Source organism: Pelophylax lessonae, assembly GCF_965119305.1.
Source record: "Pelophylax lessonae genome assembly, chromosome: 9".
NCBI classification, from domain to species: domain Eukaryota; kingdom Metazoa; phylum Chordata; class Amphibia; order Anura; family Ranidae; genus Pelophylax; species Pelophylax lessonae.
The window spans coordinates 256,508,600-256,532,847 of NC_138776.1; the positions used below are offsets into that span (position 1 = coordinate 256,508,600).

General features: G+C 47.5%; 1 protein-coding gene across 1 annotated transcript in view; it reads right to left on the minus strand.

Moving 5' to 3' along the window:
• Positions 1-24,248, minus strand: part of LOC309564397 (uncharacterized protein) — a 50,451-nt gene that overhangs the window by 12,293 nt on the left and 13,910 nt on the right. The window contains exons 8-13 of the mRNA XM_082269025.1: positions 19,808-19,942; positions 18,815-19,477; positions 18,463-18,571; positions 16,893-16,978; positions 16,686-16,794; positions 13,554-14,538 (exon numbers count right to left, since the gene is read on the minus strand). Of these exons, the coding sequence (XP_082125151.1) occupies positions 13,554-14,538; positions 16,686-16,794; positions 16,893-16,978; positions 18,463-18,571; positions 18,815-19,477; positions 19,808-19,942 (2,087 nt within the window). The remainder of the gene's footprint in view (positions 1-13,553; positions 14,539-16,685; positions 16,795-16,892; positions 16,979-18,462; positions 18,572-18,814; positions 19,478-19,807; positions 19,943-24,248) is intronic.

Sequence of the window (24,248 nt, forward strand, 5' to 3'; positions counted from 1 at the left end):
TGAGGCCAGAACTCCGCTTTAAGAGATACGCCTCTAGTGATCCCACCGCCAGCGATTCGTCTTTGGAGTCATCTATCTAACATCATCCTTAACTGCTTCCATAGGGACAGACAGGAAGCCTCTGGTGATCCCACAACCAGCAATTTGTCTCTGGAGTCACCCATCTGACAGCAGCCTTAAGAGATATCATAGGGACAGACAGAAAGCTTCTGGAGATCCTACCGCCAGCCATTTGTCTCTGGAGTCACCCATTTGACAGCGGCCCTAAGACATATCATAGGGACAGACAGGAAACCTCTAGTGATGCCACCACTGGCAATTTGTCTCTGGAGTCACCCATTTGATATCAGCAGTCATTTCTTACATAGGGACAGAAAGGAAGCCTCTAGTGATCCCACCACCCACAATTTGTCTCTGGAGTCACTCATCTGACACCAGCCTTAAGCGCTTCCCTTGGAACAGACAGGAAGCCTCCGGTGATGCCAGCGATTTGACTCTGGAGTCACCCATCTGGCATTACCCTTAAAGTGTTACTAAACCCACGAAAGTAAAATCAGTCTGTATATGCAGTAAAGAATGCTGGTTATGCTCATTGTAGAGCCTAAAGGTTTAATCCTGTGCATTGTGTAAAAAGGCTGTTTGATCCTGTCTTCTCTGATCCTCTATTTTTCCACAGTCCCCAATCCACCTCCTGATAGCACAGAGCCCTGATGGGCACTGATGAGGCAGCACTGGTGGGCACTGATCAGAAGGCACTGATGAGGCTGCACTGATGGGCACTGATAGGTGGCAATGATAGACACTGGTAGGTGGCACTGACATGCACTGATGGGTACTGATTACCTGTATTGATGGGCACTGGTAGGTGGAATTGGTGGGCACTGATCAGGAGGCACAGATGAGGCTGCACTGATAGGTGGCACTGATAGACACTGGTAGGTGGCACTGATATGCACTGATGGGTACTGATTATCTGTATTGATGGGCACTGGTAGGTGGAATTGGTGGGCACTGATAAGGCAGCATTGACCGGCACAGATAGGTTGCACTGATCAGGAGGCACAGATGAGGCTGCACTGATAGGTGGCACTGATAGACACTGGTAGGTGGCACTGATATGAACTGATGGGTACTGATTATCTGTATTGATGGGCACTGGTAGGTGGAATTGGTGGACACTGATAAGGCAGCATTGACCGGCACAGATAGGTTGCACTGATCAGGAGGCAAAGATGAGGCTGCACTGATAGGTGGCACTGATAGACACTGGTAGGTGGCACTGACATGCACTGATGGGTACTGATTACCTGTATTGATGGGCACTGGTAGGTGGAATTGGTGGGCATTGATAAGGCAGCATTGACAGGCACAGATAGGTGGCACAGATGAGGCTGCACTGGTAGGTGGCACTGATAGACACTGGTAGGTGGCACTGATAGACACTGGTAGGTGGCACTGACATGCACTGATGGGTACTGATTACCTGTATTGATGGGCACTGGTAGGTGGAATTGGTGGGCACTGATAAGGCAGCATTGACAGGCACAGATAGGTTGCACTGGTGGCCACTGATCAGGAAGCACAGATGAGGCTGCACTGATAGGTGGCACTGATAGACACTGGTAGGTGGCACTGATGATGAGGCACTTATATGCACTGATTGAAAGCACTGATAAGCACTGGGTGGGTACTGATTAGCAGTACTAGTGGGTACTGGTAGGTGGCACTGGTGGGGACAGTGGGGGACCAATGTCCCTCTTACAGAAGTCGGTGATTGGCTTTATTCTGTTTCCTATTGGCTGACAGCTGATCACGTGGTAAAAGGCTGTGATTGGCCCCTTACTCTGATCTGTGATTAGCCGAGTCCCAAGAACTCGGTGATCACAGAGGGCACTGTTGGGGGTACACGGGAAGTGAAAGAATGGGAGGACCTCCAGGTTCGTCCTCCCAGCATTCTAGGTGCAGGCTGTAGCCGTCTTTCTAATCTGTTTGCTTGGAGGTCCACATTAAATGGCGGCTCCACCTAGGATGCGATATCAGTGTGACCCATTGAACGGCCTTTGCTGATTTCCTGATGCTGGGACTCCGACATCGGGATCGTCCCACCAGGCCTCATGATGGGGGTCACCCTCCCCCAAAGAGTAAGAGAGTGATCCCATCATCAGTACCTCATGGGCGGGGCAGAGACATAGCCCCCCCCACCCCACAGGTGCCGTCCAATCTGCTCCCCTCCTCCCTCAGGCGCCCCCTACAGACACTTCTGGGAGTTGTCACTTTTAGCTGAGGGAGGGGTCTATGTTTGAGCCCCTCCCCTTCTATTCCTGCCACCAATGACCGGAAAGGGGGCGTACAGCGCTTGCAGCTCAGCTAGCCACCCAGCATCCCTCCCTTCGACACTCCCTCTGTCAGCCTGATGTCAGATTTCAGCTGGTGTGCACAGGATGATTGCAATGTGATATAAAGGAAGGTAAAGGCTACACAGACTAAGATGAATGTCCTTTCTATTCTCCCCAGAGTTCCCCATTAACACCCTCCCCACACACACACACCGCCCTATCACATCCCACCAAGGACACTCACCTGCAGCTCCCCAGCTTTAGTACTCCATTTCCTGCCCAGCACAGCACCACTTCCGGGAAAAGACGACCACTTCCGGTCTGTGCGTTCCACAGCCACTCCACTTCCGGGTTCCAGAACACCGCGCCTCCTACTTCTCCCTGGATACTTCCGACGTTACGGTGGCCATCTTGGAAGTGGGAAGACGCCCACAGTTGGTGGACAGCACAGACCGGAAGTTACTAATCCAAATAGTGTGTGCTGCTCTCTTAAAGGTGTGGAGTGTGGAGGGAAGTGTCAGGTTAAGGGGGTGTTATTTCATGCATCATAGGTTGTCCATGGTAAATACGACAAATGTAAATACATAAATGTCTCTCCAAATGCCCGACGCCCTCTCACAAACAACAGGGCATGCTGGGAAACTTCCCACTGCATCGTGGGGGGGGCGTTGGTCTTCTGTGGTTCAGGTCAGCTAATATGGAGCACGACGCGGGGCTCCGCTCGTACCCTATATGCCATTCTGGTGAATTTTGGGTCATTTATCATCATTTATGATATTATTTTCTTTCTGAATGAGCGGGTGAACCCGGAAGAGTTCCGGATTGGGTGGGGGACACAGGGACCCTGGTATACCCCCCCCTCCGGGGGCTGGACCCTTTATTCTGGCTCCGAAGGGAAAGCTGAACTCCGAAAGGCCGATAAGGCTGAACCCCTTGAAGACCCCACTTTTTTCTGACATTTGTTGCTTACAAGTAAAAATCTGTATTTTTTGCTAGAACCCCTAAACATTACACAGTATCTGACAAAAGTAAGTACACCCCTCGCATTTTTGTAAATATTTTATTCTATCTTTTCATGTGACAACACTGAAGAAATGACACTTTGCTACAATGTAAAGTAGTGAGTGTACAGCTTGTATAACAGTGTAAATTTGCTGTCCCCTCAAAATAATTCAACACACAGCCATTAATGTCTAAAGTGAGTACACCCCTAAGTGAAAATGTCCAAATTGGGCCCAAAGTGTCAATATTTTGTGTGGCCACCATTATTTTCCAGCACTGCCTTAACCCTCCTGGGCATGGAGTTCACCAGAGCTTCACAGGTTGCCACTGGAGTCCTCTTCCACTCCTCCATGATGACATCACGGAGCTGGTGGATGTTAGAGACCTTGCGCTCCTCCGCCTTGTTTGAGGATTCCCCACAGATGCTCAATACGGTTTAGGTCTGCTTGGTCAGTCCATGACCTTTACCCTCAGCTTCCTTAGTAAGGCAGTGGTCATCTTGGAGGGGTGTTTGGGGTCATTATCATGTTGGAATACTGCCCTGTGGCCCAGTCTCGGAAGGGAGGGGATCATGCTCTGCTTCAGTTTGTCACAGTACATGTTGGCATTCATGGTTCCCTCAATGAACTTTAGCTCCCCAATGGGGAAGCACTCATGCAGCCCCAGACCATGACACTCCCACCACCATACTTGACTGTAGGAAGACACACTTGTCTTTGTACTCCTCACCTGGTTGCCGCCACACACGCTTGACACCATCTGAACCAAATAAATGTATCTTGGTCTCATTAGACCACAGGACCTGTAATCCACATCCTTAGTCTGCTTGTCTTCAGCAAACTGTGGGCTTTCTTGTGCATCATCTTTAGAAGAGGCTTCCTTCTGGGACGACAGCCATGCAGACCAATTTGATGCAGTGTGCGGCGTATGGTCTGAGCACTGACAGGCTGACCCCCCAACCCCTTCAACCTCTGCAGCAATGCTGGCAGCACTCATACGTCTATTTCCCAAAGACAACCTCTGGATATGACGCTGAGCACGTGCACTCAACCTCTTTGGTCGACCAAGGCGAGGCCTGTTCTGAGTGGAACCTGTCCTGTTAAACCGATTCCAGCTTTGTTTGGGTCTCTAGCCAGCCAACGGACGTTCCGGCTGGTCGCTCGGGTCTCCCGGTGGAGCAGGAGAGACCGAAGAGCGGCAGGAGGAAGAGGACACCCCCTCCCGCTGCTTGTAATAACATTTGAGTGGCTGCTTAGTCGCATCGGTTGTTATTACAAGAGAACCAACCGTCAATTCCAAAAAACAGTACCGGGGTGATGCCTGCAAATGCAGGCATCACTCCAGTACAATCAGTTGAAGCCAAATAATGTATAGGTACTTGATTTTGCAGAAAGTGTTTAAAGTGGACCTTCACCCTCCAAAAGGATGATCCTGCTTCTCCACCCCTCCTCCCTTCCTCTGCAGGAATAGGGCATCCTTTTTTTTTTTTTTTTTCCCTTTTGTTTATGGTTTTTTTTTAATGTAAAGTCCGCCCCGCCTCCCCATGTACGTTACGTCACGTGCCTGCTGTGCCTCCTGGGATATGTACGTCACATATCCCAGGAGGCATAACCTTCCATTCAAGAACAGGAGGAGAGGGCAGGCCTATTGGCGCACCATTGAGAGGGCCGTCCGCTGAATGTGGATGAGCCAGCAGGCCTCTTGACGTCAGAGAAAACATGGCAACGTAGGACGGAGCTGTGACCGGGCATGAGATGTTCTCAGGCGGGCCAATGCTGGATCCACTGGATAGGTGACTATCTAAAAAGGCCAGATACCACCATCAGTTAAGCGGGGCAAAAACAAAATGGAGAGGTCGACTGGAGTTCCGCTTTAAGCCACCTCCAGTCAGCGCACCCCCATACTAATGAGAGGAACAGAGGAGGGGGGTCGCATCAGGTAACCAAGCAAATTGAAGTGTGAGAGGAATCCAGAGTACCCGGAGGAAGCCCATGTAGGCAGAGGACATGCAAACTCCATGCAGGTAGTGCCGTGGTTGGGATTTTCTACTCATTGTCTACAATTATGGTATCAACGGGACAAAATATGATGATTACCTCACAGAAGAAGCGCATTCGTCTGTTTTTACGTCTTGTCAACACTAATGAAATGCAATATAATCCATTGCTCGGGTGATTTGTCCCTAAAGGGTTTTGTATTCTAAACCTTACTCTGAACTTTTAGATCCTTCTCCTAAATAAGCCCCAACACTTTGTGTCTCTGCTGCATTTTAGTCGTTGGGCAGCTTGCAGCCATGTATTGGATCTTGGTTGTTCATGGGCATGTCCAGTGGTGGGATTCAAAAATTCCTGCTGTCACCCCCCTTCTTTGGCAGCTTGCATCTCCGGCTTGCACCGGGTCGGCGAACTTGTAAAATATTAGTAACAGGTTTGCGCGAACCGGTGCGAACAGGCCGAATCCCACCACTGGGCATGTCCTAATGGCTGGTCCTCAAAGGGTGGTCATCAATGGCTACAGTTAAAGAGATCCATTGCTTTAATTGCAGAGAGCATTAATCCATCAATAATAACCTCCGCAACATTTCCAGAATCCACCCCTTTCTAACGACACCACAAAAGAACTTATTCAATCAGTTATTACCCGCCTTGACTACTCCAACTCCCTCCTCACAGGCCCCCTCCTCTTCAGTCCATTATGAATGCTACTGCTAGACATACACCTTACTAACTGATCCGTGACTGCTGCTCCTCTCTGCCAATTCCTTCACTGGCTTCCCCTATCCCCACGGTATAAAATACAAAATACTAACCACAACATACAAGGCCATCTACAACATCGCCCCCAACTACATCACCAACCTCATCTGCAGATATCACCTAAATCCTCCTCTGCACTCCTCCCAAGACCTCCTGCTCTATAGATCCTTTGTTACCTCCTCCCATGCTTGTCTCCAGGACTTCTCCAGAGCCTCTCCCATCCTCTGGAACTCCCTGTCTCAGTATGTCCAGTCTGCCCCTACCCTGTCTGCCTTTGTGCGAGCCCTGAAAACTCATTTATTCAGGGAAGCCTACCCAAATTTACCCAAGTCACCACCATCAGATTATCCCTCAGAGCTTTGTATTGTAAGTTCCACGAGCAGGGCCCTACTATTCCTTCTGTATTGAACTGTATGGTTATTGTACGGTCCCCTCTCTACATTATAAAGTGCTGCATTAATTGTTGACGCTATAAAAATCCTGTATAATAATAAAATTCAGGTTGAGGTACTCTGTATGATGTGCAGAACCAAGTAGACAGCAACTCATTGGCTACTCAAGGCATAAATGGTGATGTCTGGTGGCTTTTCAAGGGCAGCAATCAGGAAGCTTCATGATAAATGGTCCAACACACACAAACCTCACCCTAACACCATGGGCCTTGGAGCATATACATGAGATGTTAAGTAGGCTAGCCTCTCAAGCTGTTGTATTTCCAGGGACTTCCCTTGACTGCTATTGTTCCAAGGAGATCTCATTTGAGCTGCTGTATTTTTTGGGAGAGCAGAGGCCAATAGGAGAGCCTGGGACTGTGGAGATGTTTTGGTGACTGTGTTTAGTCCCCGAGGCATCAGGTGAACGATCTCACCAGATGCCACCTATCGACTTTGGGCAGACTTGCCATATTGTCTCCCTTTATATCAATGTGATTACAGTGAAATCAGAAACTGCTCTTTTTTCAATCGTTAACACCTTTGATGGTCCCATTAAAGCTTTCTTTTTTTTTTTATTATTATTATGTGTTACCGAAGTTTCAACAAGTCCATCAGAGGCCAAAGTAACATATGAGAAAGTAAATGGGGAAAGGCATTACGACTAGGGCTTTGACCTGACTTGAATTCAGTGATGCAATAACACCCTGGTGGAGGGATTGCAGATGGGAATCCTTAAGCAGTTTCTGAGGTCTACTGTAAAATAAGGGTGTTTTCACACTAGCACTTTTGGTGCGCCCCCGGGTTCGATTGACGTCAGAATTCGGTTCTTTTTGATGATGTGAACACTGTCTTTGAACTCGGGTGCGCACCCGCGAACCGTACCCGAGTCCACTTAAAAAGGGTGGTCTGGGGTATGGTTCATGTGAACTCCAGCACGGTTCGCTTCTGATGAGAACGCAATCGTACCAAAGCAAGCAATTCTATCCATTTTGGCACCTTCTCGTTTACAGCGGTTGCCAAGCAACACGAGTACGCGCCGGCTGCAGCTTGATGACACAAGTGTACCACGGTTCGGATACAAAAATCAAATGTGAACACAGTCCATCGGGGGCAGAGGGAGGGGAGAGCAATCTAACTTGGGTTCGGACCAGGCAATGAAAACACCCTAAGTCTTACTTAGGCACCCAGAACACTGGGAAACTGACACACAAACTATGTAAAAAAGATCCAGCACATGTATCCTTAAGGTACGTAAAGGGATTTGTTGGAACATAAAGGTCCCCGATCACCTGCATCTGCCTTTTAAACCCTTCCCAAATCTTTGCCGGTATATTCCCAGTTCTTGGAGAGAAGTCCCATCATTTAGAAAGAGAACCAATGTATAGTATTTTGTGGTCGAGCTGCCATACTAGCCTTCTCCATCAGGTGATGCCACACAGCTGTAATAGCTAGCTGGCCCACATGATTTCCTCTATGAGGACAAGCGAGCATTATAACTTGGTATTGCAATATGCACATTGGTCAAAATACTGTGTGTGAATGTTTAAATACAGATATTAATGATACTCATTTCCTACATTTCCTGTAAAACAGGATCAAAAGCTTTAAACCTCAGAAAAAAATTCTGGAACCGAGAAGTTTGTGAGCAAGGTGCAGTTTGGTGTGGCAGGCAGTAAACACACAGTCCAAGTTAGGCAATGGCAATATATTGTAGAGTGGACCAACACAACTCAACTCGCCCAGGTGAGTAGGCACAGCCCTCCAGAGCCACTTACGAACTGTAAGAAGCAAAATGCAGCCTGGCTGGCCCACACCTATGGAGGGGAAGGGTAGACATAATCCTTGCACTGCCCCTACTGCTCTGAAACCTTTCTAAGCTTGAGGGCACTGTCCCTAATTGACAGGGGTCCTGTCCCTACCAGGACAACTCATGTAAAGCACAACAAACCAGGGAGCCGGAGTCTAACGGAGTTGAACAGCGGTCTACCTGTGACATAAGGAAGTCATAACGGAACCAAGTTCCTCACAACCTCCTTCCGTGTCTGTAATGCCGCTTCGGTCGAGTGCCACCTGCAGTGGGGAGTACAGACTGCACCTGCCAACAAACTGATGAAAAGACGTCCATCCTCATTGGATGCAGAGGTGGGGTTTAGCCACTGGATTGTACTGGCTTTCTAGGTTTCTTTTTTTGTGCTGTTAGCGTTCTCTTGCAAATGGCAGTATAACCCCACAGGTCATGTGACACTTTCTACCTATCAGAGGGCCGGAGGGGCGGTCTGCTCCATCAGTATGGTCATGTGACACTTCCTATCAGTGTGTGAGAGGGGCTGTCAGTACATCAGGGCAGGTCATGTGGCACGTCATATCAGTCAGCATGTGGGAGAGGTTCTCTGTAATGCCATGGTGGGCCATGTCACACTTTATACCCATCAGTATTTAGGAGTGGCTGTCTATAGCATCAGGGCAGGTCACTTGACACTTCATACCTATATGTCATATCAGATACAAAACCAACCTGGAACATGCATGTTGACAAAAGTCTATGTCTGATTGGACACCAAAAATCAGAAAATGCAGAAGAGACCCCAGTGACCTCCACAAAACATGGCATTAACCCACAGGTAGGCAACAATGGAACTAAACGTTTATTGCAAAAAAACACAAAAACGTGTTCTAGGATAATTTAGTGACATTTGCACACAGGTTTTTTTTCACACATAAATAAATATAAAAAAATATAATAAAACACTCAAAAGGACATACACATGATAATAACATAGATAATGTCTACTAAAAAAAAAAAAAAAAAAACTGCAGTGATCACACGCAAAGTCCCCGATCCTTGATCTTCGGATGAGTGGAGTCAAGGAAAACTGATCTTGTGAATAAATTGGGACTTTGAGCCTGAGTGAAGCTACCCATGGGTTAAAAGGGTAAAAAATTCCCAAAACAAGCTCATACAGGACCAATAGTGGCCAGCATTTGAGGTAATGGCCTTATGGTAAAAATTCAACATGTCCTCAATGCAGAAAAAGTTTCTGATCCTCACATTGTTACCAAGAGCCAATTTCAGTCTACGGCGGTGGTTCCCAACCTCTGTCCTCAAGTATACCCAACGGGACATGTTTTGGGAACTTCCCTTTGAAATAATAGTTCTCATGAATACCAAACCTTTGACTTAAAGTCCCTGCACAAGGTGAAGGAGATACTGAAAAATTGACCTGCTGGGGGCACTTGGGGACTGAGGTTGGGAATCACTGGTCTAGGATATCTCCAAGAACCCTACTGATGTTCCCAAAAAAAGCTCATGCAGGGTCAATAGTGGACGGCCATTGAGGAAAATGGCCTTCTGGAAAAAATTCAACGTGTCCCTAATGCAGAAAAAGCTTCCGATTCTCACATTGTTACCAAGAGCCACTTTCATTCTACAGCGGTGGTTCCCAACCTCTGTTCTCAAGTATCCCCAACAAGCCATGTTTCGGTAACTTCCCTTACAAAAAATGGTTCTCATGAATACAAAACCATTGACCTTGATTTAGGATACCTGTACAAGGTGAAGGAAATCTTCAAAATGTAGCTTGTTTGTGGTACTCGAGGATTGAGGTTGGGAACCACTGGTCTATGATACCTCCAAGAACCCTATTTACGTTCCAAAAACAAGCTCCAATAGTGGAGGGCCCTTGAAGAAAATGGCCTTGTAGGAATAATTTAACATGTCCCTAATGCAGAAAAAGCTTGCGATTCTTATTTTGTTATCAAGATCCAGTTTCAGTCTACGGCAGTGGTTTCCAACATCAGTCCTCAGGTATCCCCAACAGGCCAATTTTGAGGACTTCCCTTAAAAAAAATAGTTCTCATGAATACTAAACCATCAACATTGATTAAAGTACCTGCACAAGGTGAAGGAAATACTTAAAATGTGACCAGCTAAGGAGTACTTGAAGACTAAGGTTGGGAACCACTGGTCTACAATTATTTCAAGAACCCTACTGACGTTGAGCTATACCCGGTCTCTCGTCATTGAGAACCACTGGTCTACGATATCTCCATGAACTCTACTGATGTTGCGCTCCAACAGGCTTGTCATTGGGAACAACTGGTCTACGACATCTCCATTAACTCTACTGATTTTGAGCTAAAATAGGCCACTTGTCATTGGGAACCACTGGTCTACGATATCTCCGTAGACTCTACTGATGTTGAGCTCCAACAGGCTTGTCATTGGGAACAACTGGTCTACGACATCTCTATTAACTCTACTGATTGTGAGCTAAAATAGGCCACTCGTCATTGGGAACCACTGGTCTACGATATCTCCAAGAACTCTATTGACATCGAGCTCCAACAAGGCCTCTTGTCATTGTGAACCTGCAGAAGACCAATAGGTTCAGGCATGCGCTGAAAGCTTCTCTTGATGTCTGAAAATGTCTCATGTCTTCACCTCTTCTGTGTGAATTCTCTTGATGCTTATTAAGATCTGAATTCTGGGTAGCTGATCCCCACAGAGATGAAGGACACGTCATCCTGAAAATGTCCAAGATGGCAATATGGGACATCCTTAATGGGGGCTGATAATAAAACTGGTAGTTGGGGTCATTTGTCCAGTACGTGGCACGAGTAAGGAGGATAAGATCAGTGATTGTTAAAGCCAAGCTCCAGCTGAAAACTTTTTTTTATGTTTTGGGTAGAGCAGGGAAGGGTTAGAGGTGTCAGGTTTTTATTAATATCCTCATCCCTAATAGGAAGATTACCCTTATTATCCTCTTATTCCCGCACTTCTTGTCCCTCAGAAATGGGCAGGGGGGGTTGAGATGTTACCAGCAAAGGAAGTGATGGAAAATCTTTTTAAAAGTAGAGCGTGGAAGGGTTCGAAATTGTTACAATATTTTTATTGCTGTCTTTCACTTCCTGTACCGGTAAAATCCTAACCCCCCTGCCCATTTCTGAGGGACAGGAAGTGAGGCAAATACTGTATCACCATTGGGTCAAAGGACGAAATAAAAACCTGACTGAGATATAAATAACCATCTCTGGGCAAAAACGGTTTCATATTAAAGAGAGAAAAATCTTTATTCTTTCAATAGGTGTAGTAAAAATCTTCGTGTTCTGTAACCCTTAAAGAAATTATGTCCTTAGAGGCCGTCAGCCCCACATTTCCTGCCCAGGAAACGGGACACTTCTGCCTGCTCGTCGTTCTGCAGGGTGACCGGTCTGCTAAAAGCCCCCCCCCCCCCCCTGTGGTTTTAGCTCTGATAACTATAGGGTATTCACATCAGCGCTTCCTCAGCCAGCTTATTAAAGTTGGTTAGGTTGAATAATGACACCAGTCCATCCAGTTCAACCTGTGTGGGTGTGTGCTGACGTCAATACCATTTTCTATATCCTTGTATATTGCATTCACTAAGATGCCCATCTAAGAGTTTTTTTTTTTTTAAATTATCACTTCCCGCTGACACCACCAACTGTGGAAGGGAGTTCCACAACCGTACGGCTCTGACCGTAAAGCACCCCCAACGCAGTTTAAGGTTAAACCGCTTCTTCTCCAAACTTATTGAGTGGTCGCGTGATTTCCTAAGCTCCCTAAGACTAGTTTTCTCTCTATGTTAGAATTACAGTATCCCTAGTATTGCAATCATATCTCCTCTTCTCCAGGGAGAATAAATGTAATGCTTGTAGTCATTAAAGTGGAACTAAATACCCTCCTATTCTTTACTGCCATGAAAGCTGCCATCTTAGCCTCTGTCTGATCTGCAGTTGCCATGGTGCTTCACATGTGATAAGTTATGACACCAGCCATTTGATGGTCCAACAACTTGGTTGGGAACACAAGCAAATTGTATGGTTATCGCTCACAGCATGCCCTGAATGCAGGGGCAGACTGGCAACTTTCAGCCCAGGGGGCAAGTACAAACCAGAGGCCCGTGGGGCAGCGACTCGGCCCCCCTTCCACTCTCCCTCTTCTGGCCTTCTCCTGACCCCCATTCCAGGCTGAAGCTCCGCTCCAGGTACTCTATACTCACCTGCCGAATCCAGGTTCCCGACGTGGCCAACAAGGGGCAGTTGGGGGGGGGAACTGAGACAGCTTGGTCAGGGCTGGACGGGGGAGGGGAGTCTCCAGTGGGGCATGGAACCGGCTTCTACTCAGACACAGTTTCCACCATTCAAGCTGGGGGGGGGGGGGGGGGGGCCTGTGCTCTGTCCTTGTTTTCAACCCACACTCAGCGATGGGGACTAGATTGGCGTTGGGAACTTTTTACTTCTCTTCATCAGAAATTCTTTAGGCATGTCTGTGGAAGAAGGGGTGCAGCCTTTTTGGGGGGGGGGCATCGGAGCAGCCCAGGGGGCAATTGCCCCCCTGGCTCAGTCCTCCCCTGCTTGAATGTGACTGTATGGAAACCTTTTAATCAATGGGTTTAGTTCCACCTGAAGCTGTCTTCTGCTTGCTAGGCTCTGCCCACCGCCTACTTTCTGGGCCTCCCTTTTCAGCTCAATATCTTGTCACTGTGGAAAGGTTTGAAGTTCAGAGGCCCCCACAAACCACCCCAGCAGGTCTGCCCATAGCCTGCCCACCCACCCATGTAGGCTCAAGGAGGTATCAAACGAAGGAGCAGAATCCACCTTCTAGCGGTTTGAACACAGTGTCATCAGTCACTGGCTGAAAATACACCATTTGGCATAAAAACAAGCAAGGTAGGTCAGAATTTATGTATGGTGATTATGGAGTGCAGAGAGAGGAAGGGTAGGGAGCTAGAAAACATGGTGCTCAACATGAGGCTTTAACTATTCTCCACACTATCCAAAAACAAGAACAGTTTTTGCTGGAGTCAGGCTTTAATTCTTCTGAGCCTTGCGATAGATCAAAAACTCAACATGATGTTGAGCAAGCAATAAATAGGTAAGCGCTTTTCCAGGCTCACATTTTGGGGAAATGTGTTTTTCATCTGTAAACAAGCCAAGACCTTCGAAGAAAACATTTCCTGCACCCCAAGATGGCCTGGAAGTTTGGTGGCACCCAATGCTAAGGCTTCTGGGTAGCAGAATTTCGGCAGTCGGGGCAGGAACTCTCTTCGCCGGCAAAAACGTTGGCCTTCTGGGTAAAAATGCAACCGCACTCTGAGCACGAATATATTTTCTCGCGGGCGTGAATCCTCCGGTGTATCAGGAGGCCGGATCTTTGTGTAAAACTTTTCCAACACTGGGAGCAGGAGAATGGCTTCTCCCCCGTGTGAATTCTCTGGTGCTCCACCAGGATGGACTTCCGCGTGAAGCTTTTATTGCACTCGTTACACGTGTACCGCTTTTCCCCCGTGGGAATTTTATACTGGCTGAGAAGTTTAGACTCCTGAGAGATGTTTTTGCTACTCTCCTGTCCTGGGGTGACTATCTCATCTGCTACGTATGGGATGGATCCCTCTTCTGCATTGTATCCATTGGGCTTAGGAGAAATAGGCGAAACAGGAGGCGGGATAGTAGATTTTCGGCAGCCGGTGCAGAAGGTTTCTATCTGCCCTGTGTCGGTGTTTATGGTCAGCGCAAAAAAATTCCCGCACCCGCTGCATGGAAATTTCATGGGGCCTCTGTGGGTCTTGCGGTGAATGAGGAGACCTGATCTCTGCGTGAAACACTTTCCGCAATCCAAACATGAGAAGGGCTTTTCACCCGTGTGAATCCGCCGATGTTCCACCAGGATTGACTTCCGGGTAAAGCTTTTCCCACAATCCACACATGGGAAGGGCTTTTCACCGGTGTGGTTCCTCTGATGTCGAACGAGGGCGGCATTCTGGCAAAAAGACTTATTGCACTCGGAGCAGCGATATAACCGGTCTCCCCGGTTCCCCCCACTGCTCTTGCCAGAATCAGGGGAAATGTCGGCAATGTAAAGTCCCAGATTTATATCGGAGTTGTAGAGCAAATTTTCTGGGGAACCCGGAGACACGTCACTATTCTGACCGCTGCGTTTCAGTGAAGAACTTTGATATCTTTGTGTAGTCTTCCTGACGTAGTTTCCGTCTGGTGAGAAAAAAGTACTTATTATAAGTTATAAATGCCGGGACAAGGTCTCAGATTATTTTACGTAAGAGTCATAATTTATGTAAAACAATAAGCGATGCCATTGTAAAAGACAACTGAGAGAGCGGATAAGAGGCAATGTCAATGTGAAGGACAACTTTGGAAAGAAGTTTATGATAGGTGATTTCAATGTGGAAGACGACTGGGGTGAGGGGGTTAATGACAGGAGACATCAAGGTGGAACAAGACTGGTGTGGGGGGATAATGACAAGTGATGTCAAGGTGGAAGGCGACGGGTGGGGGGAGGTTTGTTAGGACAGGCGATGCCAATGTCTAAGACTACTAGCGTGGGGAATGACGACAGGTGATGTCAACTTTGAAGACGACTGGGGTGGAAGGGGGGGTTTGGGGGGGTTATGACAGGTGCTGTTAATGTGGAAGACAACTGAGGTGGGGTGATAACACGTGATGTCAAGGTGAAAGACAACTAGAGTAGGGGATAATGACAAGTGATGTCAAGATGGAAGATGAATGGTGTGGGGGGGGGGGGGGGGGTTAATGACAGGAGTTGTAAATGTGAAAGACAACTGTGGTAGGTGTGTGGTGGAAGGGGGGGGATAATGACAAGTGATGTCAAGGTGGAAAATGACTGGTGGGGGGGGGGGGGGCAGGTTTATAACAGGTGATGTCAATGTGGAAGATGACTGGCGTGGGGGAGGGGGGGTTAATGACAGGTTATGTCAACTAGACGACTGGGGTGGGGGGTTATGACAGGTGCTGTTAATGTGGAAGACAACTGGGGTGGGGTGATAACACGGGATAATGACAAGTGATGTCAAGGTGGAAGATGACTGGTGTGGGGGGGGTTATGACAGGCGATGTCAATGTAAAAGACAACTGGTGTGGGGGGAAAGGACAAGCGATGTCAATGTGGAAGATGACTAGCGTGGGGGGGGGATAATGACTTGTGATCAAGGGGGAAGAGGACTGGGTGGGGGGATAATGACAGGTGATGTCAAGAGGGAAGGACAACTGGGTGGGGGGACAATGACCTGTGATGTCAAGGGGGAGAAGACGACTGGGTGGGGGGACAATGACCTGTGATGTCAAGGGGGAGAAGACGACTGGGTGGGGGGACAATGACCTGTGATGTCAAGGGGGAAGACAACTGGGTGGGGGGGGATAATGACCTGTGATGTCAAGGGGGAAGACGACTGGGTGGGGGGACAATGACCTGTGATGTCAAGGGGGAAGACGACTAGTGTGGGGGGATAATGACCTGTAATGTCAAGGTGGAAGATGACTGGGTGGGGGGGGGGGGAATGACAGGTGATGTCAAGGTGGAAGATGACTGGGTGGGGGGATAATGACAGGTGATGGTAATGTAGAAGACAACTGGGTGGGGTGATAATAACACATGATGTCAATGTGGAAGACGACTAGAGTAGGGCATAATGACAAGTGACGTCAATGTGGAAGAAGACTCGGGTGGGGGGGGGGGGGTTATTGACAGGTGACATCAATGTGGAAAACGACTGGGGGTTAGGTTAATACCAGGTGAAGTCAATATGGAAAAAGAATTGGGGGGTGATGGGTGATGTTATTATGGATTACACAGGGGATGGAGGGCAATCTCTAAGTGGAAGAAGATGGAGGTATGATGGGCAATGTCAAAGAGGGAGGAAACAGAGGATGACAGGCAAAGTCAACGTGAAAGAAGATGGTGGGAAACTGGGTGATATCACATTAAGGAAGATGAAGGAGAAATTGGGTGATGTCAGTTAAGTGGGAGAATAATGGACATTGTCGAAGATGGAGCAGCTGTCAAAGTAGATGGGGCTAGGATGAACAATTTCAATGTGGAAAAAAAAAAATGGGAAAACTGGGTGATGTCACGTTAAAGGAAGCTGGGGAAGAGATTAGGTGACATCATATAGAAGTTCTTCGGTGGGAGGATAATGGGAGATGCCATGTGGAAGAAGACTGGGAGGAAAGGAAAACACAAGGCTGATGACACAATTGGTTTGTACAGGCAGGATCAAGGAAGAACATTAAAGGAACCGAAGAGTGGGGAGGTCTGCAGATGTTGTACAGACCAAAGAACTCTAATCTTTGAATATTTTCTCTACCTATTGTCAGTTGCTCACCTGTCCCGATCTCTGCTGGAAATTCCTCCTCCGTCATCACAGAAAATGCCAAGTTCTCCTCTTTCTCTTCTTTAATAACGACAACCTGGATATCTTCCATTTTCTCATCCTATAAAGAAAAAAAGAAATGCATCAACGTTGCCCATTACGTCCACACACCATAAAAGAGCAGGCAGTAGGGAGGAGGCCAACCCCAGTTGTATCTACCTGATCGCAGTGAGGGATGCTGTGGTCTCTCTGTGTGGTAGGAGGAGCGGGACATTTCTCCGCTATAATTCTGCTGCTGGATCCATCTGTAGGAAACAAAATGGCCAAGTAAAGTGATTTCTACTTGACTGAACCATCCAACTTCTACAAAGAACACAAATCAGGGGAATATTTAAATTTTGACAATATAGTTCCCTGTAACTAATAGAACGTCATCGCCATGTTTTTCTTTAGCTCCAGTGCCCCACCTGCAGACCCAGGACCAGCTTTGGTAGTCCATCCATTCGCTGATCTCCCATACCCAAGAGGCTCTCATTACGTTATTTCTGGGCTCTGCAGGGAGAACTCCTCCGACATGTTTCGCCCTTTTCGGGCTTATCTTTTATATTACAGTATACCACAAATTTGGATAGACTAGTGCAAGGCAGAAACGATCGGCATACAAAAAGGGGTTGGAGAGACCAGAAATCCCCCCAGGAAAAGAGTCAACTAGGGACACCGTTGTTGAAAAATCAAAAGGAATTAACTTTAGTATGCCAGTGCAAATTGAAAAACGGTGTGAAAAGGTGTGGCACAGCATGAATTAAAAACAAATTATATTGGGCTTATCTTTTATATTATATCACAAATGTGGATAGACTAGTGCAAGGCAGAAACGATCGGCATGTCAGGCTCCAGTAGACGTGAACAAAATGGCAGCCAGACTCCGACTCCCTGTTGTATAAATGTGAAGAAAATAGGTAAAAGATGGCTTCAGCTCCTGTTCTCCACCTGTAGAGAACTCCTCCGACATGTTTCGCCCTTTTCGGGCTTATCTTTTATATTATACCACAAATGTGGATAGAGTAGTGCAAGGCAGAAACGATCGGCATGTCAGGCTCCAGTAGACGTGAACAAAATGGCAGCCAGACTCCAACTCCCTGTTGTATTAATGTGAAGAAAATAGGTAAAAGATGGCTTCAGCTCCTGTTCTCCACCTGTAGAGAACTCCTCCGACATGTTTCACCCTTTTCGGGCTTATATTTTATATTATACCACAAATGTGGATAGACTAGTGCAAGGTAGAAACGATCGGTATGCCAGGCTCCAGTAGACTTGAACAAATTGGCAGCCGCCTGCACACAGACTCCGACTCCCTGTAGTTTTAATGTGTAAAAAATAGGTAAAAGATGGCTTCAGCTCCTGTATACTCTGACACGTTTCGCCCTTTTAGGCTTACCCATAGAGGCTTATCTTTTATATTGTACCACAAATGTGGGTAATATATTGCGTCTGCATGCCCTAAAATAAATTTAAATCTGTGCTTGATAAACCATTACGTGTAATATCGTGTGACCCAAGTAATTTTATATCAAACAATACTGATTTTTGCTTCTAAACAAAAAGTGCCGGAAAAGGCCTAGTTCTTAAGTGGCTATTCCACCCCCTGGAAGAGCAGGTACTCAATCCTTGTTGAAAGAGGAGAAGTGCAGAAGACAAAAGGCCATGACGCTGTTCACATACTATGTGACACATGAATAACACATTTCAGAATATAGGGACTATATCTGTATTAGACATTTAGAGTCACCTATGGAGATCCCAGGAGGAGCTTGGTTCTCTTCACATGGCTGATCAACCTCCATACACACTTCTTCTTCACCTATACCTTCTGCTTTGAACTTTGTCAGAGCTTCATCCTAGAAACACATAAAATAATACCAAAAACATAAATATCTGATACATTCGAAAGAGAATGTCACTTCAGAGCATCCACACAACTGCTACGGATCATACAAAGTCATTCTTGTATTAGAAACTTCAGTCCCACCTACCTGATGATGGTTGGGGATGGTGTGATCTTCCTGTGTGTAATCCTGGGAATACAGAGGACAGGGACATCTCTCTGGTGGGTTTCTGTTACTGGATCCTTCTGTAGGGACTTTCTCCAGCTTCCACTTGGATCCATCTGTCGGAACGTTCTCCGGCGTCCACTTGGATCCATCTGTCGGAACGTTCTCCGGCGTCCACTTGGATCCATCTGTCGGAACGTTCTCCGGCGTCCACTTGGATCCATCTGTCGGAACTTTCTCCGGCGTCCACTTGGATCCATCTGTCGGAACTTTCTCCTGCTTCCACTTGGATCCATCTATAGGAACTTTCTCCGGCGTCCACTTGGATCCATTTGTCGGAACATTCTCCTGCTTCCACTTGGATCCATCTGTAGGAACTTTCTCCTGCGTCCACTTATATCCATCTATAGGAACTTTCTCCGGCGTCCACTTGGATCCATCTGTCGGAACCTTCTCTTGTTTCCACTTGGATCCATCTGTCGGAACCTTCTCCTGCTTCCACTTGGATCCATTTGCAGGTACTTTCTCCTCTATGCACTTGGATCCATCTGCAGGAACTTTCTCGTGCTTCCACTTGAAACCATCTGTAGGAACTTTCTCCTCCTTACACTTGGATCCTTCTGCAGGAACTTTCTCCTCTTCGCACCTGGATCCTTCTGCAGGAACCTTCTCCTTACATTGCACATCGGTTCTCAAACACACCTCTTCTTCACTCTCTGTGACTTCAACTTTAACATTGATGAGATGTTCCACCTGAGAAAAACAAAACAGTTTTATAGACTAGAGACCCATGTGATTCCTATAGCTGGGTTAGACAAACCATCGAGCGTGGCCTTGTGAAGGTTAGATGCCGACCTCTGCACTCTTCAAACCTTTCCTACTTTCTAATGGGGCTTTGCCTATCTCTAAAAAACAAAAGGGCCTGCACCCTGGTGATCTTCGATCTCTTCAATATAGTTCAGGTAAATATCCACCTCTTCAAAGTTGCCTACCCCTGCTTTATAGGAAACCACACACACAATGTTACACTCCCCATCCAGACACAATACTGGATAATGTCCCAGAATTCCCGGCACCGCTCACCTCTCCTGTCAGAAGGTCAATGATCTTCTTGGTGACTTCTAGGATCTTCTGTTCTTTGTTCCTCTCAGGTGTCCGGGAGGGAGGTGGAGACACCTTGATAGTCACATGGTCACCGGACTTCACAGGAGGAAATCTCTAATATAACAGAAAAATATCAGTAAGAGTGATGTCATGTGACCTCCCAGAATCCTCCTCACCTCTCCGGTCAGCTCTGTGTTTTATTAATAGAGATAAGAGTGATGTCATGTGACCTCCCAGAATCCTCCTCATCTCTCCGGTCAGCTCTGTGTTTTATTAATAGAGATAAGAGTGCTGTCATGTGACCTCCCAGAATCCTCCTCACCTCTCCGGTCAGGTCTGTGTTTTATTAACCACTTACCGCATACTAACGTAGATCTACGTTGGCAGACTTTGCAGTAGTATACCGGGGTGATGCCTCTAGCTAGAGACACCATCCCGATACCGTGGTTTAGAGCCAACGGTTGGCTTTCCGTCGGTAACGACCGATGCGGCTCGGGAGCCGCTCGATCGTTACCCGGGTGAGCGGGAGGGGACGTCCATCCCCCCTCCCGCCACCTTTCGTGACTTTGCTCGGGGCTCCCGTCCCACCGGGAGCCCCGAGCACCCAGCCGGCACGTCCGCCGGCTGGATGGAGTCCCGATCAAAGCCGGAAACGGCTTTGATCAGGTCTCCGATGACGTAACATGGAGGCGGCGTCCATGACGTCACTTCCGGGTTACTGTGCTGCAAAAGGTTACAAATGTTAAAAACGGCTGTATGCAAAAATGCAGTTTTCGGCGTTTTGCATACATGAAAGTGTAGTGGAGGAGTTTGGGGTCTTTTAGACCCTCGATCCCTCCATAAAGTGTACCTGTCACTGCATATTGCTGTCACAAGGGATGTTTACATTGCTTGTGATAGCAATAAAAGTGATCAGATTTTTTTTTTTTTTTTTTAAAAACTGTAATAAAGTTAAAAAAAATAAATAAAATAAATAGGAAAAAAAAAAAAAATTAGCCGCCCCCCATCACCGTTAGCTCGCGTACAAAAAAAAAAAAAGATCTACACTTTAACTCTAAACTGGTAACCGTTAAATACATTTAAAGCGTCGCCTATTGAGATCTCTATTGACCATAGTTTGTCGCCATCCCACGGGGGGGGGGGGGGGGGGGGGGGCGCAATTTTAAACCGCATCATGTTGGGTATCTATTTACTTGGCGTCACATCATCTTTCACAATATACAAAAAAATGGGCTAACTTTACTGTTTAGTATTTTTTTAAATGCAGTGAAATGTGATTTTTCAAAATTTTTCCCAAAAAAATGGTGTTTTAAAGACCGCTGCGCAAATATCGCGTGACAAAAAATATATTTTATTCTCCAGGGTCTTTGCTAAAAAAATATATATATAATGTTTGGGGGGTTCTAAGTAGTTTTCTAGGAAACAAATACTGATTTTAAGTGTCCGAAATAGGGCTGGGGCTTAAGTGGTTAATAGAGATAAGAGTGATGTCATGTGACCTCCCAGAATCCTCCTCACCTCTCCGGTCAGGTCTGTGTTTTATTAATAGATATAAGAGTGATGTCATGTGACCTCCCAGAATCCTCCTCACCTCTCCAGTCACCAGACAGATGATCTCCAGGGCAAGGTGTATTATCCGCTCGGTCATGTGTGTTTATTTTCCCTTCCAGCCGCAACCAAGGGAGGGATGAGTAGTCCTTGTAGAGATCCTTGTGTCCTTCTAGATACTCCCACTCCTCCATGGAGAAATAGACAGTGACATCCTGACACCTTATAGGAACCTGACACACACAATGATAAACTGGTCAGACAAAAAAAAAAAAAATTAGAAAAAAGGGGTTGGCCCCCCATCACCATAGTATGTTTTTTTTTCTTTAGTTATTTGTACACCCCGACAGCCAGTCAGCAAACTGCCATTAATTAGCTGTTCATCACATGTGTCTATGACCTGGGACTGGCATAGCAGGTGTCACTGAAAAAAAATTGGGCTAACTTTACTGTTTTTTTATTTCGTAATTCATTAAACATTTTTTTCCCCCAAAAAAAAAAAACGTGTTAAAAAAAATTGCTGCGCAAATACCATGCGACATAAAAAGTTGCAACGAACGCCATTTTATTCTCTAGGGTCTCTGCTAAAAAAATATATATAAATGTTTGGGGGTTCTGAGTAATTTTCTAGCAAAAAAAAAAAATGATGATTTTTACATGGAGGAGGGGAAAGCCAAAATTGTCGCGGTATGGAAGCGGTTAAAGGGGACCTGTCCCAGCCAATGAATACAGAGCATGCAGGGTGCCATAAGCCCCCCCCTGGATCTCAGGTTTTGTATACGGTGGACTTACCTCTGCAGGATCACCAATAGCCAGGCTTTAAAATGATGACAATGTCTATTAATGCAGCACAGGGGACACCCAGCCCCCAATAACAGTAGCCTCCCCTCCCCCCTGTGTAAGACTCTCAACCTGCTGCTCCATTTCACACTCAGAGCCCATAGACAAACAATGAGACCCATTACCTGCTGCCAGCAACTGCCATGTCCGCCCTGCTCACCTCTCACCCCGGAAACACATAGTAGAGAGAACACACTTCCGGGTGTGCTTCTGACAGGTTACTTCCGCGTTATGCGTTCCAGGACATTAGAGCATCTTTCCGGGTTTTGCGTTTCAGCGGCGCTGCTATGCAGAGGGGCTCCCTCTGCTGGCCATTGCTGGTACTGCGAGCTCCCCCTGTGAATGAGGTTAACTTGTTCAGTGCTGCTTGCTTCTCAGCTCTGCTGCAGCCCATTTGCAACTCTTGATTTTTTTAAATATATATTTTAAACATGATAATTAGATTATTATTAATTCTGCTGCAACCCATTTGCAACTCTTGATATTTTTTTTATATTTTAAACATGATAGTTAGAATATTATCAGCTCTGCTCCTCCACTCCTGGCTCTCCCCTCAATTCCCGGGTCCCTCCTCAATTCCCGGCTCTCTCCTCAATTCCCGGCTCTCTCCTCCACTCCCGGCTCTCTCCTCAATTCCTGGCTCTCTCCTCAATTCCTGGCTCTCCCCTCAATTCCTGGGTCCTTCCTCAATCCCCGGCTCTCTCCTCAATTCCCGGCTCTCTCCTCCACTCCCGGCTCTCTCCTCCACTCCCGGCTCTCTCCTCAATTCCCGGCTCTCTCCTCCACTCCCGGCTCTCTCCTCCACTCCCGGCTCTCTCCTCAATTCCCGGCTCTCTCCTCAATTCCTGGCTCTCTCCTCAATTCCCGGCTCTCTCCTCAATTCCCGGCTCTCTCCTCAATTCCCGGCTCTCTCCTCCACTCCCGGCTCTCTCCTCAATTCCCGGCTCTCTCCTCCACTCCCGGCTCTCTCCTCCACTCCCGGCTCTCTCCTCAATTCCTGGCTCTCTCCTCAATTCCTGGCTCTCTCCTCAATTCCCGGCTCTCTCCTCAATTCCCGGCTCTCTCCTCCACTCCCGACTTTCTCCTCAATTCCCGGCTCTCTCCTCCACTACCAGCTCTCTCCTCAATTCCCGGCTCTCTCCTCATTTCCCGGCTCTCCTCAATTCCCAGCTCTCTCCTCCACTACCTGCTCTCACCTCAATTCCTGGCTCTCTCCTCCACTCCCGGCTCTCTCCTCCACTCCTGACTCTCTCCTCAATTATTGTCTCTCTCCTCAATTCCCGGCTCTCCTCCACTCCCGCCTCTATCCCCTACTCCCGCCTCTCTCCTCCACTCCCTGCTCTCTCCTCCACTCTGGGCTCTCTTGTCCACTCCTGACTCTCTCCTCCACTACCGGCTCTCTACTCAATTATTGTCTCTCTCCTCAATTTCCGGCTCTCTCTTCCACTCCCAGCTCTATGCCCCACTTCTGCCTCTCTCCTCCACTCTGGGCTCTCTCCTTAATTCCTGGCTCTCTCCTCCACTCCCGGCTCTCTCCTCCCCTCTGGGCTCTCTCGTCCACTCCTGACTCTCTCCTCAATTATTGGCTCTCTCCTCAATTCTCAGCTCTCTCCTCCACTCCCGGCTCTATCCCCCACTCCTGCCTCTCTCCTCCACTCCAGGCTCTCTCCTTAATTCCTGGCTCTCTCCTCCACTCCCTGCTCTCTCCTCCCCTCTGGGCTCTCTTATTCAACCCTGACTCTCTCCTCCACTACCGGCTCTCCCATCAATTATTGGCTCTCTCTCCTCAATTCCTGGCTCTCTCCTCCCCTCTGGGCTCTCTTCTCAATTCCCGGCTCTCTCCTCCACTCCCATCTCTCTCCTCCACTACCGGCTCTCACCTCAATTCCCGGCTCTCTCCTCCCCTCTAGGCTCTCTTGTCCACTCCTGACTCTCTCCTCAATTATTGGCTCTCTCCTCCACTCCCGGCTCTATCCCCCACTCCCACCTCTCTCCTCCATTCAGGGCTCTCTTCTTAATTTCTGGCTCTCTC